The 12,968-nt window shown below is 49.2% G+C and overlaps 1 protein-coding gene across 4 annotated transcripts in view; it reads right to left on the reverse strand.

Annotated features, from left to right (window-relative positions):
* Positions 1-12,968, reverse strand: part of NBEAL2 (neurobeachin like 2) — a 354,508-nt gene that overhangs the window by 33,753 nt on the left and 307,787 nt on the right. For all 4 annotated transcript variants that reach the window (XM_060247903.1, XM_060247901.1, XM_060247900.1 and 1 more), the window contains 6 exons: positions 12,605-12,712; positions 11,204-11,299; positions 10,873-10,997; positions 7,596-7,736; positions 4,486-4,616; positions 283-392 (listed from right to left, as the gene is read on the reverse strand). In XM_060247903.1, the coding sequence (XP_060103886.1) occupies positions 283-392; positions 4,486-4,616; positions 7,596-7,736; positions 10,873-10,997; positions 11,204-11,299; positions 12,605-12,712 (711 nt within the window). The remainder of the gene's footprint in view (positions 1-282; positions 393-4,485; positions 4,617-7,595; positions 7,737-10,872; positions 10,998-11,203; positions 11,300-12,604; positions 12,713-12,968) is intronic.

A 12,968-nucleotide genomic window follows, 5' to 3' on the forward strand; every position in this document is an offset into this window, starting at 1 on the left:
GAGGTCCCTTTGAACTCTATGATTCTAGGATTTGAGGACGAGGAAGGAATTTTCGTCCAGGCAAGGTTGGCCCAGGGATCTTGGAGGGTATTTTTTAACCTTCCTCTAGGCACAGAGGTATGATCCCTGTGGAAGCAGTGGTGGAGGGGACGTAGCACTGTGCAGGAGGTTGGACTAGATGAGATCTAGTATGTTTAGTATGAGCAGTATGTTTCTATTGATAAAATCTTAACCCGGAAACCTAAAGCCCTGCCACGGAGCTTGGGGGTTGCCCCTCCTTACCAGAGCTTTCCTGTGCTTGCGGATGAAATCCTCAGGAGACTTTGCCCACCGGGGAAGGACCACATCCTTCACCTTTTCGTTTGACAGCTGAAGGCAGCCCAGGTCAAAACCTACAAGAGAATGAAAGGGAGCCGCTGAATGCACTGGATGCAAACCAGATTTCGATCCTTCCCGTTGTCCCATCACGGGGGCATTTTCAAGCCACATTGCCAAACACTACAAAGGGGAGGGACGGTGGCTCAGTGGTAGAGCATCTGCTTGGTAAGCCGAAGGTCCCAGGTTCAATCCCTGGCATCTCCAAAAAAGGGTCCAGGCAAATAGGTGTGAAAATCCTCAGCTTGAGACCCTGGAGAGCCGTTGCCAGTCTGAGAAGGCAATACTGACTTTGATGGACCAAGGGTCTGATTCAGTATAAGGCAGCTTCATATGTTCAAAGGCAAAAGAATCAGAAGTCAGGACTTCAAATGAAGTGGGATTGACCTACATAAGAACATAAGAGAAGCCATGTTGGATCAGGCCAGTGGCCCATCCAGTCCAACACTCTGTGTCACATAAGAACATAAGAGAAGCGCTGTTGGATCAGGCCAATGGCCCATCTAGTCCAACACTCTGAAACGGCTTGAGCTCCTAATATGAATATTATTATGGGGAGGGACCTGTGGCACTCACTGTTGCCTTACACTGGATCAGACCGTCATTCTAACAAAGGTCAGTCCGGTCTGCTCAGAGTGGCAGCGGCTCTCCAGGGTCTCCGGTTGAAGCCTTTCACGTTATATTCTGCCCGGTCCTTCTTAACTATTTAACCGAAGATGCCAGGGATTGAACCTGGAATCTTGTGCAGGCAAAGCACTGAGCCACGGCCCCTCCCTGCCTCATAACCCATTTGGAAAAAAAGACACGTGGGGAAGGTTTGTCAGTGGCCATTACGTACAGAGAGTAGGTTCCACTTTTGGGAGATGCAGGGCTTTTCCTTGTAGCGGGAACTCCTTTGTATATTTATTTACTTACTTTATTTCCTTTCCGTTTGTATCCCGCCCATTCCAAACGGACTCAGGGTGGCTAACAATCAAAACGAAACCAACATCTCAGTTTCCGATAGAAAACGAGAAGACGCAACAATTTAGCCGGGGCTCCGGGCTCTGCACTGGCTGCCAATATCTCACCGAGTTCGGTACAAGGTGCTGGTCATCACCTTTAAAGCCCTATATGGCCTAGGACCTGCCTACCTGAAGGACGATCTGTCCCCACACGTGCCCCAAAGAGTACTGAGATCGGGAACTCAAAATCTCCTGGTTGTCCCCGGGCCAAAGGAAGCCCGGCTGAAAATCACAAGGGACAGGGCCTTCTCTGTAATGGCCCCGTTCTGGTGGAACCAGCTGCCGGAAGAGGTAAGGGCCCTGCGGGACCTTGTGCAATTCCGCAGGGCCTGTAAGACAGTCCTCTTCCGGCTGGCCTACAACTAGCCAGCACTGAAACTGAAACAGAGTGGAGATGTAAGACCGCCGTATGTCTTGAATGTTTTAAATGTAACTATGTGATTGTTTAGCTTTTTAGTAGGTAAACTGTGAATGACTAATTTTTATCCATAATTTATATTTTATGTTAGATTTTACATGTTGTAAGCCGCCCTGAGCCACCTAGTGGGAAGGGCGGGATATAAATCACAAATAAATAAATAAAACAATTTCCAATTGAAAACAATTTAAAGCAAAATATTGGCGCTTTACAACATATCAAAAGCGTAGGCGGCTCAGGTCATACCGGGCTTTCCATTTATCTGTTGGTGGTCCTTCTGGTGGAGTCGCTATAAAAGCGGCAGCCTTCTCCCCTAGTTGTTACAGGCTTGTTTAAAAAGTTCGGTTTTACAAGCCCTGCGGAATTGGGAGAGATCCCGCAGGGCTCTTATGGCCTCAGGGAGAGCGTTCCGCAGTGGTGCTGCCACTGAGAAGGCCCTGGCCTGTATAGAGCCCAGCCTGGCCTTCCTTGGTCCGGGGATAGCAATATTAGGGGATAGGCCTGTACTAAGAGCTCTGTAAGCTCTTGGAGGATTGGCTACATCAGGGGTGTGTGGCCTAATATGCAAAGGACTTCCTGCTGCAAGGAAAGTCCTGACATACCCCGATGCAGCCAATCTTCCTGGAGCTCACAGTAGGCTCTGTACGAAGAGCCCTGTAAGCTCTTGGAGGATTGGCTACATCAGATGTTCACCCCTGAGTTTGGGGGTTTTACCTCCTGGGTATAGGGATGAACATCTCACGGCCCCTTGGCAACACAGAGCCTGTTCGCAAGCTAGGTTCAATGTGCTACCATCTGCGATACTTCTTGGAAGATTCCATAAAGCTCCCTGTGCTAACAGACTGTGCATGTCCAGAGACAGAAACTTTAGAACATTGCGTTCTTAAACTGTACTTTTTACTCTGACCTGCGCTCCATCGTCATTGACCCCGGTTTGAGTGAGCAAACAGCAAAGCCCGACAAATATAATAGAAATGTCTTCTTGTTGTCAACTCGGAACCAACTGGCGACTGAAACTGTTGCAATCTTTTTGATATCTAGCATCTAGGAGGCGTTTAATGTATTTGCAAATTGCCATTTGAGGGATGGATTGGTTCCCTGTTATGTTCGATACCATGCCAATAAAGGTTATTGTATTGTATTGTGTTCGGGTGTGTGGCCTAATATGCAAAAAAGTTCCTGCTACAAAAAAAAGCCCTGGGGAGATGATAATAATAATAGTTAATAATAATAGAAGAAGAAGATGATATTGGATTTATATCCCGCCCTCCACTCCGAAGAGTCTCAGAGCGGCTCACAATCTCCTCTACCTTCCTCCCCCACAACAGACACCCTGTGAGGTAGGTGAAGATATTGGATTTATATCCCGCCCTCCGCTCCGAAGAGTCTCAGAGTGGCTCATAATCTTTTTTCCCTTCCTCCCCCACAACAGACACCCTGTGAGGTAGATGAAGATATTCGATTTATATCCCACCCTCCACTCCGAAGAGTCTCAGAGCAGCTCACAATCTCCTTTAACTTCCCTCCCCCCACAACAGACACCCTGTGAGGTAGATGAAGATATTGGATTTATATCCCGCCCTCCACTCCGAAGAGTCTCAGAGGGGCTCACGATCTCTTTTACCTTCCTCCCCCACAACAGACACCCTATGAGGTAGATGAAGATATTGGATTTATATCCTGCCCTCCACTCCGAAGAGTCTCAGAGGGGCTCACAATCTCCTCTACCTTCCTCCCCCACAACAGACACCCTGTGATGTGGGTGGGGCTGAGAGGACTCTCAGAGAAGCTGCCCTTTCAAGGACAACCTCTGCCAGAGCTATGGCTGACCCAAGGTCATTCCAGCAGCTGCAAGTGGAGGAGTGGGGAATCAAACCCGGTTCTCCCAGTTAAGAGTCCACACACTTAACCACTACACCAAACTGGCTCTCCAGTTTATATCCCGCCTCCCCACCGAAGCAGGTTCAGGGCAGCTCACACAGCACAATATAAAATACAAACATTGCAATAATACAATAATAAAAGCACACTGGCTACATAACAAATTATATATTACAGTTCACATATATATTATTACATTTAAACCATCTAATTAAAACCATCAAATTCAATTCCAAGAAATTAGTTCGGCGCTACAGTCCCGATGTTACTCATCTTACAATTTTACGTGACGGCGGTACAATAGGTTCCACATGAAGAAAAAGCCAGCTGGAAGGGGGTAGTCTTGCAGGCCCTGCGGAACTGGGTAAGGCTCCGCAAGGCCTGCACCTCTTCTGGGAATTGGTTCCACCGGTGGGGGGCTGTGATCGAAAAGGCCCTTTCTCGTGTAGCTTTCAGTTTGGCCTCCTTCGGCCCAGGGATTGTCAATAGATTTTGCGAACCAGATCTCAGTACCCTCTGGGGAACATATGGGGAGAGACGGTCCCTAAGGTAGGCAGGTCTTCAGCCATATAGGGCTTTAAAGGTAATAACCAGCACCTTGTAACGAATCTGGTACACAATTGGCAGCCAGTGCAGTTCCCGCAGATATTTCCAGGCGCAGAAAAAGGCCGCCACCACTGGAGTGGTGGCTGGCTCCTACCCTTGGAGGCTGGTAGGTAAGTTTCCTGTTTGCTCTCTGTTGGCTGACAGAACGCTCAACTGGTTGGGCCTTCTGCCTGACCCGGCCTAACTTTTGGACTTCCTTACCGTTCTGGTTCTCCAGGAAGTCCGTGAAGTAGAAGAATTCCGGGATTAACTCCTTAACGTCCACGGGGTTCTCCATGCGGGCTTGCCATGCCGCGGGGACGGAGTGGAACTGGCGGTCGGAGCAGTCAAACCTGACGGCAGAAACGGCGAGTCAAGATGCTGGTCCTTCTGCTAACTGGGGTTAACCGTGAACTAGGGCTAACAGACGTAGGGTTGCCAGGGGAGGCCGCCAAGCCGGCGGGGGGCCTTACCATCAGGTTCCGGAAGAGGGGAGGGAAGAAGCGCAGTTGAACTTTGAAGCAAGTGCTGGCCGTCACATTTAAAGGGACTGTGTTCCTTTTAAATGCCTTCCCTCCACTGGAAATAATGCAGGACGAGGGCACCTCCTTTTGGGGCTCATAGAATTGAACTCCCTGGTCCAATCTTTTTGAAACCTGAGGGGCTTTTTAAGGAGAGGCACCCGCAACTATGCTGGAAATTTGCTGCCTCTACTTCAACAAATGGCCCCCTGAGCCCTAGATACATACAGCTTGATTCTCCAATATACCTTTGGGGCTCGGTCTCTACAGGGTATTTTATTTATTTGATTTGGTTTATATCCTGCCCTCCCTGCCGAAGCCGGCTCAGGGAGGTTTACAGCATAAAAGCACTAGAAACGGTTAAAAAACAATGCATATTTTCATTTATCCATTCTATAAAAACTCATAAGAAAAACAATCAAAAAATGAGTTTGGTGCTAAACTCTTGATTTTATAATGGAGTTCCCAGCAGTCATCCCCCCTACTTTCTGATAGCCCTGAGGTGAGGGAGGGTCTCCATACCAGAGGATCCCCTGCCCGCACCTGGCAACCCTAGAAGACCCATCATTTCATACTTAGGGGGTAGGAATGTAGGCATGTCAGAAGCTGTCTGTCTGCAGCATTTGCCCAGGTACTGAGTCTTAGAACAGGGATCCCTAACCTTTTTGAGCCCGCAGTCATCGCTGGAATTCTGACACAGCATGGTGGCCGCAGGCACAAAATGGCTGCTGCAGGAGGCGGAGCCAACCCCAAAATGGCTGCCTCGGCTTGCCTTCAGTTGCTTTGTGAAGATCCTTGTGCTGTGGTGGCAGCGGCTGCCAAAGCAACCTTTTAAAAAAAAATCTGCTCAGCCGAATCAAATCTCCAGCGGCCAATCGGAAGCCTTATAGCTTAACCTACTTTCTAAAAACACTTGGCGGGTGCCAGAAGAAGTAGTGGAGGGCACCAAGGTGTGCCCAGGGGCACAGTGTTGGGGTCTCCTGTCTTAAAAGCAAATCTGTTTCCCTAGCGCTACACTTGGTTCCTGATGAGAGGTAGAAACTGCCCCGTTCCAAAGCCATTTGCTGCAGTTCAATTTATTGTTACAATCATTGGCCAGAACATTTTAGTCATCTAGAACAGGGGCGGCCAACGGTAGCTCTCCAGATGTTTTTTTGCCTAAAACTCCCATCAGCCCCCGCCAGCATGGCCAATGGCTGGGGCTGATGGGAGTTGTAGGCAAAAAACACCTGGAGAGCTACCGTTGGCCGCCCTTGATCTAGAACAACCTTAGAAGCACCTTATAAAAAAATCCCACAAAGAACCGCATGTTAAAATTGGATGACTTGAGGGTTATAACGGTAAATTTAAAAGATCATTATTTAATCCTTTAAACAATTTTAAAAAGTCATTTTAAAATTTGTTAAAAGATTTACAGTTTGGCCTATTTGTCTCATTTTTTGCGTTCTTTATAAACCCGGGAACAGAACCTAGCCACCTGTCTCGTCGTTTGCTGGTTCCTATCTGACAGAAGATGGTCTAATTTGAGTTTATATGATCTGCCAGGGAACCTTTCCAACAGTGGGCTTGTAATTTCCCTTTGGCTCGCTGTATGAAAGGAACAATTAAAAAATATATGCTCCAGAGAATCTATTTCAGGCTGGGAATAGGAACAGAGCCTAAGTGCATAAGGAGTCCCTTTATACCTCCCCTCTACTACTGCAGATGGCGGGGACATAGTCCTAGCTAAAGTAAACAATCGCTGCAGTGTTCCCTCTAAGCTGTGAGGTCTTGTGAGCAAAAATTCTACTTTGTGAGCTACTGAAGAAGAAGAAGATATTGGATTTATATCCCGCCCTCCACTCCGAAGAGTCTCAGAGCGGCTCACAATCTCCTTTACCTTCCTCCCCCACAACAGACACCCTGTGAGGTGGGTGGGGCTGGAGAGGGCTCTCACAGCAGCTGCCCTTTCAAGGACAACCTCTGCCAGAGCTATGGCTGACCCAAGGCCATTCCAGCAGGTGCAAGTGGAGGAGTGGGGAATCAAACCCGGTTCTCCCAGATAAGAGAGCTCTGGCTGACCCAAGGCCATCCCAGCAGCTGCAAGTGGAGGAGTGGGGAATCAAACCCGGTTCTCCCAGATAAGAGAGCTCTGGCTGACCCAAGGCCATTCCAGCAGGTGCAAGTGGAGGAGGGGGGAATCAAACCCGGTTCTCCCAGATAAGAGTCCACACACTTAACCACTACACCAAACCGGCTCTTGTTGTGAGCAAGCAATCTGACTTGTGAGCAAGCAATTTGACTGCTACATAAACCAGTTTGCTCTGGAGCCATTCTCCCTGGGCGGAGACAAAAACGTGTGAGCCGGAGGCCAAAGAACTGAGCTGGCTCACATTAACTCCGCTTAGAGGGAACACTGAGTTGCAGCGGATGACCCAGTGTCTCCTTCTCGCTCTGTAAAATGGGTAGAAACTTGGGTCTTCCAGCTTGATCTTTTATTTTAATGAGAAAAAAAAAGCCCGAGAGAGCTGTGTGAGGAAAGACACCTCGAAATCGCCTTGCATTCCCAGCGTCCTTACATAAATGCAGGGGTGGAATTCTAGCGGGAGCTCCTTTGCATATTAGGCCACACATCCCTGATGGAGCCAATCCTCCAAGAGCTTACAAAAAAAGAGCCTTGTAAGCTCTTGGAGGATTGGCTGCATCAGGGGTGTGCGGCCTAATATGCAAAGGAGCTCCTGCTAGAATTCCACCCCTGCATAAATGATGAGGAAAATCTCAACCACGCAGCTTCTAGATGGTTCTTAGCTGGGCTTGCTCTCTCCTGCTCACCTTCCGCTCTGCAGCTGGATGTGGAGGGTCGTGAAGGGCTCGGTGCGAATCAGGTAGTGCATGACGCCAGCCGCGTTGGAGTAGTGAGTGCCGTAATGGAACTTGTCGATCATGCCTGTGGGGTCCTCGAAGCTCTCGTACCTAAGGAAACAGAAGCAGCCAAAAATGGAAGGACAGCCAGGGCCCAGGTTGGGATTCAGAGTTGACCTAACACCGCAAGAATATAAGAAAAGCTCTCCTGGATCAGACCAGTGAAGGTCCATCTAGTCCAGCATCCTGTCTCACACAGTGGCCAGCCAGTTCCTCTGGAGGACCAAGAACAGGGCAAAGAGGCCGAGGCCTTCCTCTGAGAAGAACATTGGAAGAGCCCTGCTGGATCAGACCAGTGAGGGTCCATCTAGTCCAGCCTCCTGTCTCACACAGTGGCCAACCAGTTCCTCTGGAGGACAAACAACAGGGCATTCCTCTGAGAAGAACATTGGAAGAGCCCTGCTGGATCAGACCAGGGAGGGTCCATCTAGTCCAGCCTCCTGTCTCACACAGGGGCCAACCAGTTCCTCTGGAGGACCAAGAACAGGGCAAAGAGGCCGAGGCCTCCCCTTGAGAAGAACATTGGAAGAGCCCTACTGGATCAGACCAGGGAGGGTCCATCTACTCCAGCCTGCTGTCTCACACAGGGGCCAGCCAGTTCCTCTGGAGGGCCAAAAACAGGGCAGAGAAGCCGAGGCCTTCTGAATCAGGCCAGTGGTCCATCTAATCCAGCATCCTTTCTCACACAGGGGCCCTGTCAGTTCCTCTGAAGGGCCACCAAAGGACATGGAGGCCAAGGCCTTCCCCTGATTTGGCCTCCTGGCACTGGGATCCAGACTGTGGATGACTGTCTCACCTCTCTACCAACAACAGACTGCCCTCTTGTGTGAATCACAGACCAGGGTTGGGTTCTGTGTTGAACATGGGAGATCCCGTGGCTTGCCGTAATGGAGTTACAAACAACATTTAAGAGCTGAAAAAATGAAACCTGCAACACAGGGGGCAAAGTGGGAGGGCTTTTAGCCCCACTAGTGGACCTCCTGATGGCACTTGGTTTTTTTGGCCACTGTGTGACACAGAATGTTGGACAGGATGGGCCATTGGCCTGATCCAACATGGCTTCTCTTATGTTCTTATGTGACACAGAGTGCTGGACTGGATGGGCCATTGGCCTGATCCAACATGGCTGCTCTTATGTTCTTATGTGACATAGAGTGTTGGACAGGATGGGCCCTTGGCCTGATCCAACATGGCTTCTCTTATGTTCTTATGTGACTCATGGGCATTCGATGAAATTGCTGAGCAGTCAGGTTAAAACAGATAAAAGGAAGTACTTCTTCACCCAAAGTGTGATTAACATGTGGAATTCACTGCCACAGGAGGTGGTGGTAGCTACAAGCATAGACAGCTTCAAGAGGAGGTTAGATAAAAATATGGAGCAGAGGTCCATCAGTAGCTATTAGCCACAGTGTGTGTATATATATACAATTTTTTTGGCCACTGTGTGACGAATTTTGGACTGGATGGGCCATTGGCTTGATCCAACATGGCTTCTCTTATGTTCTTATGTGTGACACGAGTGTTGGACTGGATGGGCCATTGGTCTAATCCAACATGGCTTCTCTTATGTTCTTATGTGACACAGAGTGTTGGACTGGATGGGCCATTGGTCTGATCCAACATGGCTTCTCTTATGTTCTTATGTGTGACACGAGTGTTGGAATGGATGGGTCATTGGTCTAATCCAACATGGCTTCTCTTATGTTCTATTTACCCATGCCTCGGATTCAGCGGGAGCTCACAGGAGCACAGCTCCTGATCCTTTCTGACAGTTCTACCTCCTCCTTCCCACCTTGTCCACTGAATAGTAGGTGCAGCTGCATAACAAACCCTGGATGAGCTTCACCACCTTTTCCCCTACAAAACGACCCCTGTATTTACCCATGTGCAGACAGAGCATTATGAAGAGCTAAAGGAAAAGAAGAGGTGGGGATTGGCAGCTAGAAGGTAGGGGAAACCAAATGATTGGATGGGTTGGGGAGGGGAGGGAAGCCGGGCAGAGTATGAGGGGAAGAAGCAGTGTCCACTGTGGGGGGGGTGGGGGAAATGGAATTCCCTTCCCCTGAAGGTTCTCACGGGTCCCGTGCTTTTGGAACCCTCATGAGTGTGTGGCAATGTTCATTTTATGCATGGAAACCAATTCTAAGAGCTGAGGGCCTCATCTAAGGCACCACCTTGACTGAATCAGGATTCAAATCCAGTTCTCCCAATACCAAAGCCTGCTTCTGTCTGAGGGAATCTATGTGGGAAATTGGGCTTTGGAAGCAGATGGGATAAGGAAGTGGAAGGGGGTGGGGGGGGGCTTATAATTCACACCTGAACTGAAAACCGTCCCTGTTTGCCACTGGCCGTCTGGCTTCACGTGAAAGTTTTGACACAATTAATATATTAAAATTTAAGACAGAATCACACATACACAAACACATACAGGACAACTTGACCTGGCTAGCAAAGTGTCTCTTCAGAGCCTCCATTCTGCTTGGTCCAAATATGTGGGATCTTTTTTAAAATAACACATGCCACTCACAGGAAGTGGTGCAAGATATCCTCTCAGATCTGCTAGAGCCAGTTTGGTGTAGTGGTTAAGTGTGCGGACTCTTATCTGGGAGAACCAGGTTCGATTCTCCACTCCTCCACTTGCACCTGCTGGAATGGCCTTGGGTCAGCCATAGCTCTGGCAGAGGTTGTCGTTGAAAGGGCAGCTGCTGTGAGAGCCCTCTCAGCCCCACCCACCTCACAGGGTGTCTGTTGTGGGAGAGGAAGGGAAAGGAGATTGCAGGCTGCTCTGAGGTTCTGTCCTTGAAAGGGCAGCTGCTGTGAGAGCCCTCTCAGCCCCACCCACTTCACAGGGTGTCTGTTATGGGAGAGGAAGGGAGAGGAGATTGCAGGCCACTCTGAGACTCTGTCCTTGAAAGGGCAGCTGCTGTGAGAGCCCTCTCAGCCCCACCCACCTCACAAGGTGTCTGTTGTGGAGGGAGAAGATGTAGGCGATTGTAAGCTGCTCTGAGTCTCTGATTCAGAGAGAGGGGCGGGATATAAATCTGCAATTCTTCTTCTGCTAGGATCAAACATGGGGTTGTCCCAAGGGAAAAGAGCACCCTCCTGCCCCCTTTCTAGCAACATACCTCTGTGTCCAACCATGGAAGATGGGAAGGTGACTCTTCCCTCAAATAAATATCGCACTCACTTCTCTTTGACATCCTTGGCGTGTCTCTCGTTGGCCACCCCAATGGGCTTGGAAAGATCCCGGAACACGGCGGGGTTGCTGAGGTCCAGTGTTTCCGAGATGTAATCCTTCAGGATCCATGGAAACTAAACAGGGACAAAGAGGGAGGGGGAAACCTAGCTTTATCTTCTTGTGGCCCAAAAGAGAAAAAAACCGGTGCCGTCTAGATGAAATTACTGCATCTAGGTTTGACTGCTGCAATGTGCTCTCCCCGGGGCTGCCCCTTGAAGATTGTTTGGAATGTTTAAAATAAAGTAAATAATGGAAGTTGGTTCCTGCCTCGAACCCTTACCACAGGATACTGAGAGAGATCGTTGTAGGTGCGGCCTGCAATGGTGTTAAGCTGCATGAGGTACTCGAAGTTGGAGATCTCCCGGTAAACCCATTTCTGAAAGAGAGGAAAAAAGCCCTTGAAGGATCTGAGGTAACAGAACGGTGATGGGGCAGGGGCGGGGGGTGACGGAAGTTCTGCACCAGGGTAGACGGGGAAAGAGACAGTCTCCAAGGGATGGTGGGGTCACGGAGAACTCTTTAGGAGTTCTATAAGGAGTCCCCAGTTTTGCAAAATGGCCTCAATGAAAAGGCATTATAGGAAGCAATGGTCCCTGAGGAAACCTGTTGGCCATGGAGATATTGCAAGGTCTGATCCTACTTTCTAAAGCCAATGATAGCTGGAGAATGCTTCTGATGAGGCCCTGGATGTTGATGGGAAATCATGTCTGCTAACCACCTAGCTTTGGGGAGAAGAAACTGCTCTGTTCTTAGGGATGAGGGAGATGTATTCAGCACATGGCCAAGGGCTTTCGCTCACATCTCCCCATGGAAATCTGTTCTCGCCTGGCTCACACCCAATGAGGGCTGACTGCTCTAGATTTTGATCTTCCTCTCAACTTATTTCAAGAACTTCTCTTGGTTCCGAATCCCCTGCATATCTAATGACCTGTTTGGATTTTTCCAAGCTCAGTTGCTTCTGCTTCACCCCAGTTTGGTGTAGTGGTGAAGTGTGCGGACTCTTATCTGGGAGAGCCGGGTTTGATTCCCCACTCCTCCACTTGCACCTGCTGGAATGGCCTTGGGTCAGCCAGAGCTCTCATAGAGAGCCAGTTGGGTGTAGTGGTTAAGTGCCTGGACTCTTATCTGGGAGAACCAGGTTTGATTCCCCACTCCTCCACTTGCAGCTGCTGGAATGGCCTTCAGTCAGCCATAGTGGTTAAGTGAGCGGACTCTTATCTGGGAGAACCGGGTTTGATTCCCCACTCCTCCAGTTGCACCTGCTGGAATGCCCTTGGGTCAGCCAGAGCTCTCATAGAGAGCCAGTTTGGTGTAGTGGTGAAGTGTGCGGACTCTTATCTGGGAGAACCGGGTTTGATTCCCCACTCCCCCACTTGCAGCTGCTGGAATGGCCTTGGGTTAGCCATAGCTCTCGTAGAGCTGTCCTTGAAAGGGCAGCTTCTGGGAGAACTCTCTCAGTCCCACCCAGCTCACTGGGTGTCTGTTGTGGGGGAGGAAGATAAAGGAGATTGTGAGCCGCTCTGACACTCTTCAGAGTGGAGGGCGGGATATAAATCCAATACCTTCTTCATCATCATCCCTCAGTAGTACGAAAACATCAAAGTTATAATATGGGTGGACTGGGGTGTGCGTGTTGGGGAGATTTTTGGTTGCCATGGAAAGAATATGTGGAATTAAGCACCTGAGTCAAGCCAGAGGCCTTCAGTAGCTCCTGAGGAGAACGGCTGCCATAGTAAATCTGGTTTGGGGGTTGCAGGCCAAGGATGGAAGAATACACATTGTTCCTGACCTGCAAGGGGCAAACAAACCAGAAGGCAATAAGCAGGTAAACTTCCCCGATAAAGTATTCTGAAACCCCAGGTTCATGAATGAATCAAATGCATCTTTGGTGCTGTCTCTTCTCCCTTCCTATCCCTTTCTTTCTGGTTTCCTTTTTTAGCAAGAACGGTTCTAGAGAACTTGAAAGCTTGCACACTGTTTTTGAGGTAGGCATAAATTTTCGTCTGCAGCAGCAGAACTAGATTTGAATCCAGTAGCACTTTAAA

This window comes from Heteronotia binoei, chromosome 10, assembly GCF_032191835.1.
Source record: "Heteronotia binoei isolate CCM8104 ecotype False Entrance Well chromosome 10, APGP_CSIRO_Hbin_v1, whole genome shotgun sequence".
Lineage (NCBI taxonomy): Eukaryota > Metazoa > Chordata > Lepidosauria > Squamata > Gekkonidae > Heteronotia > Heteronotia binoei.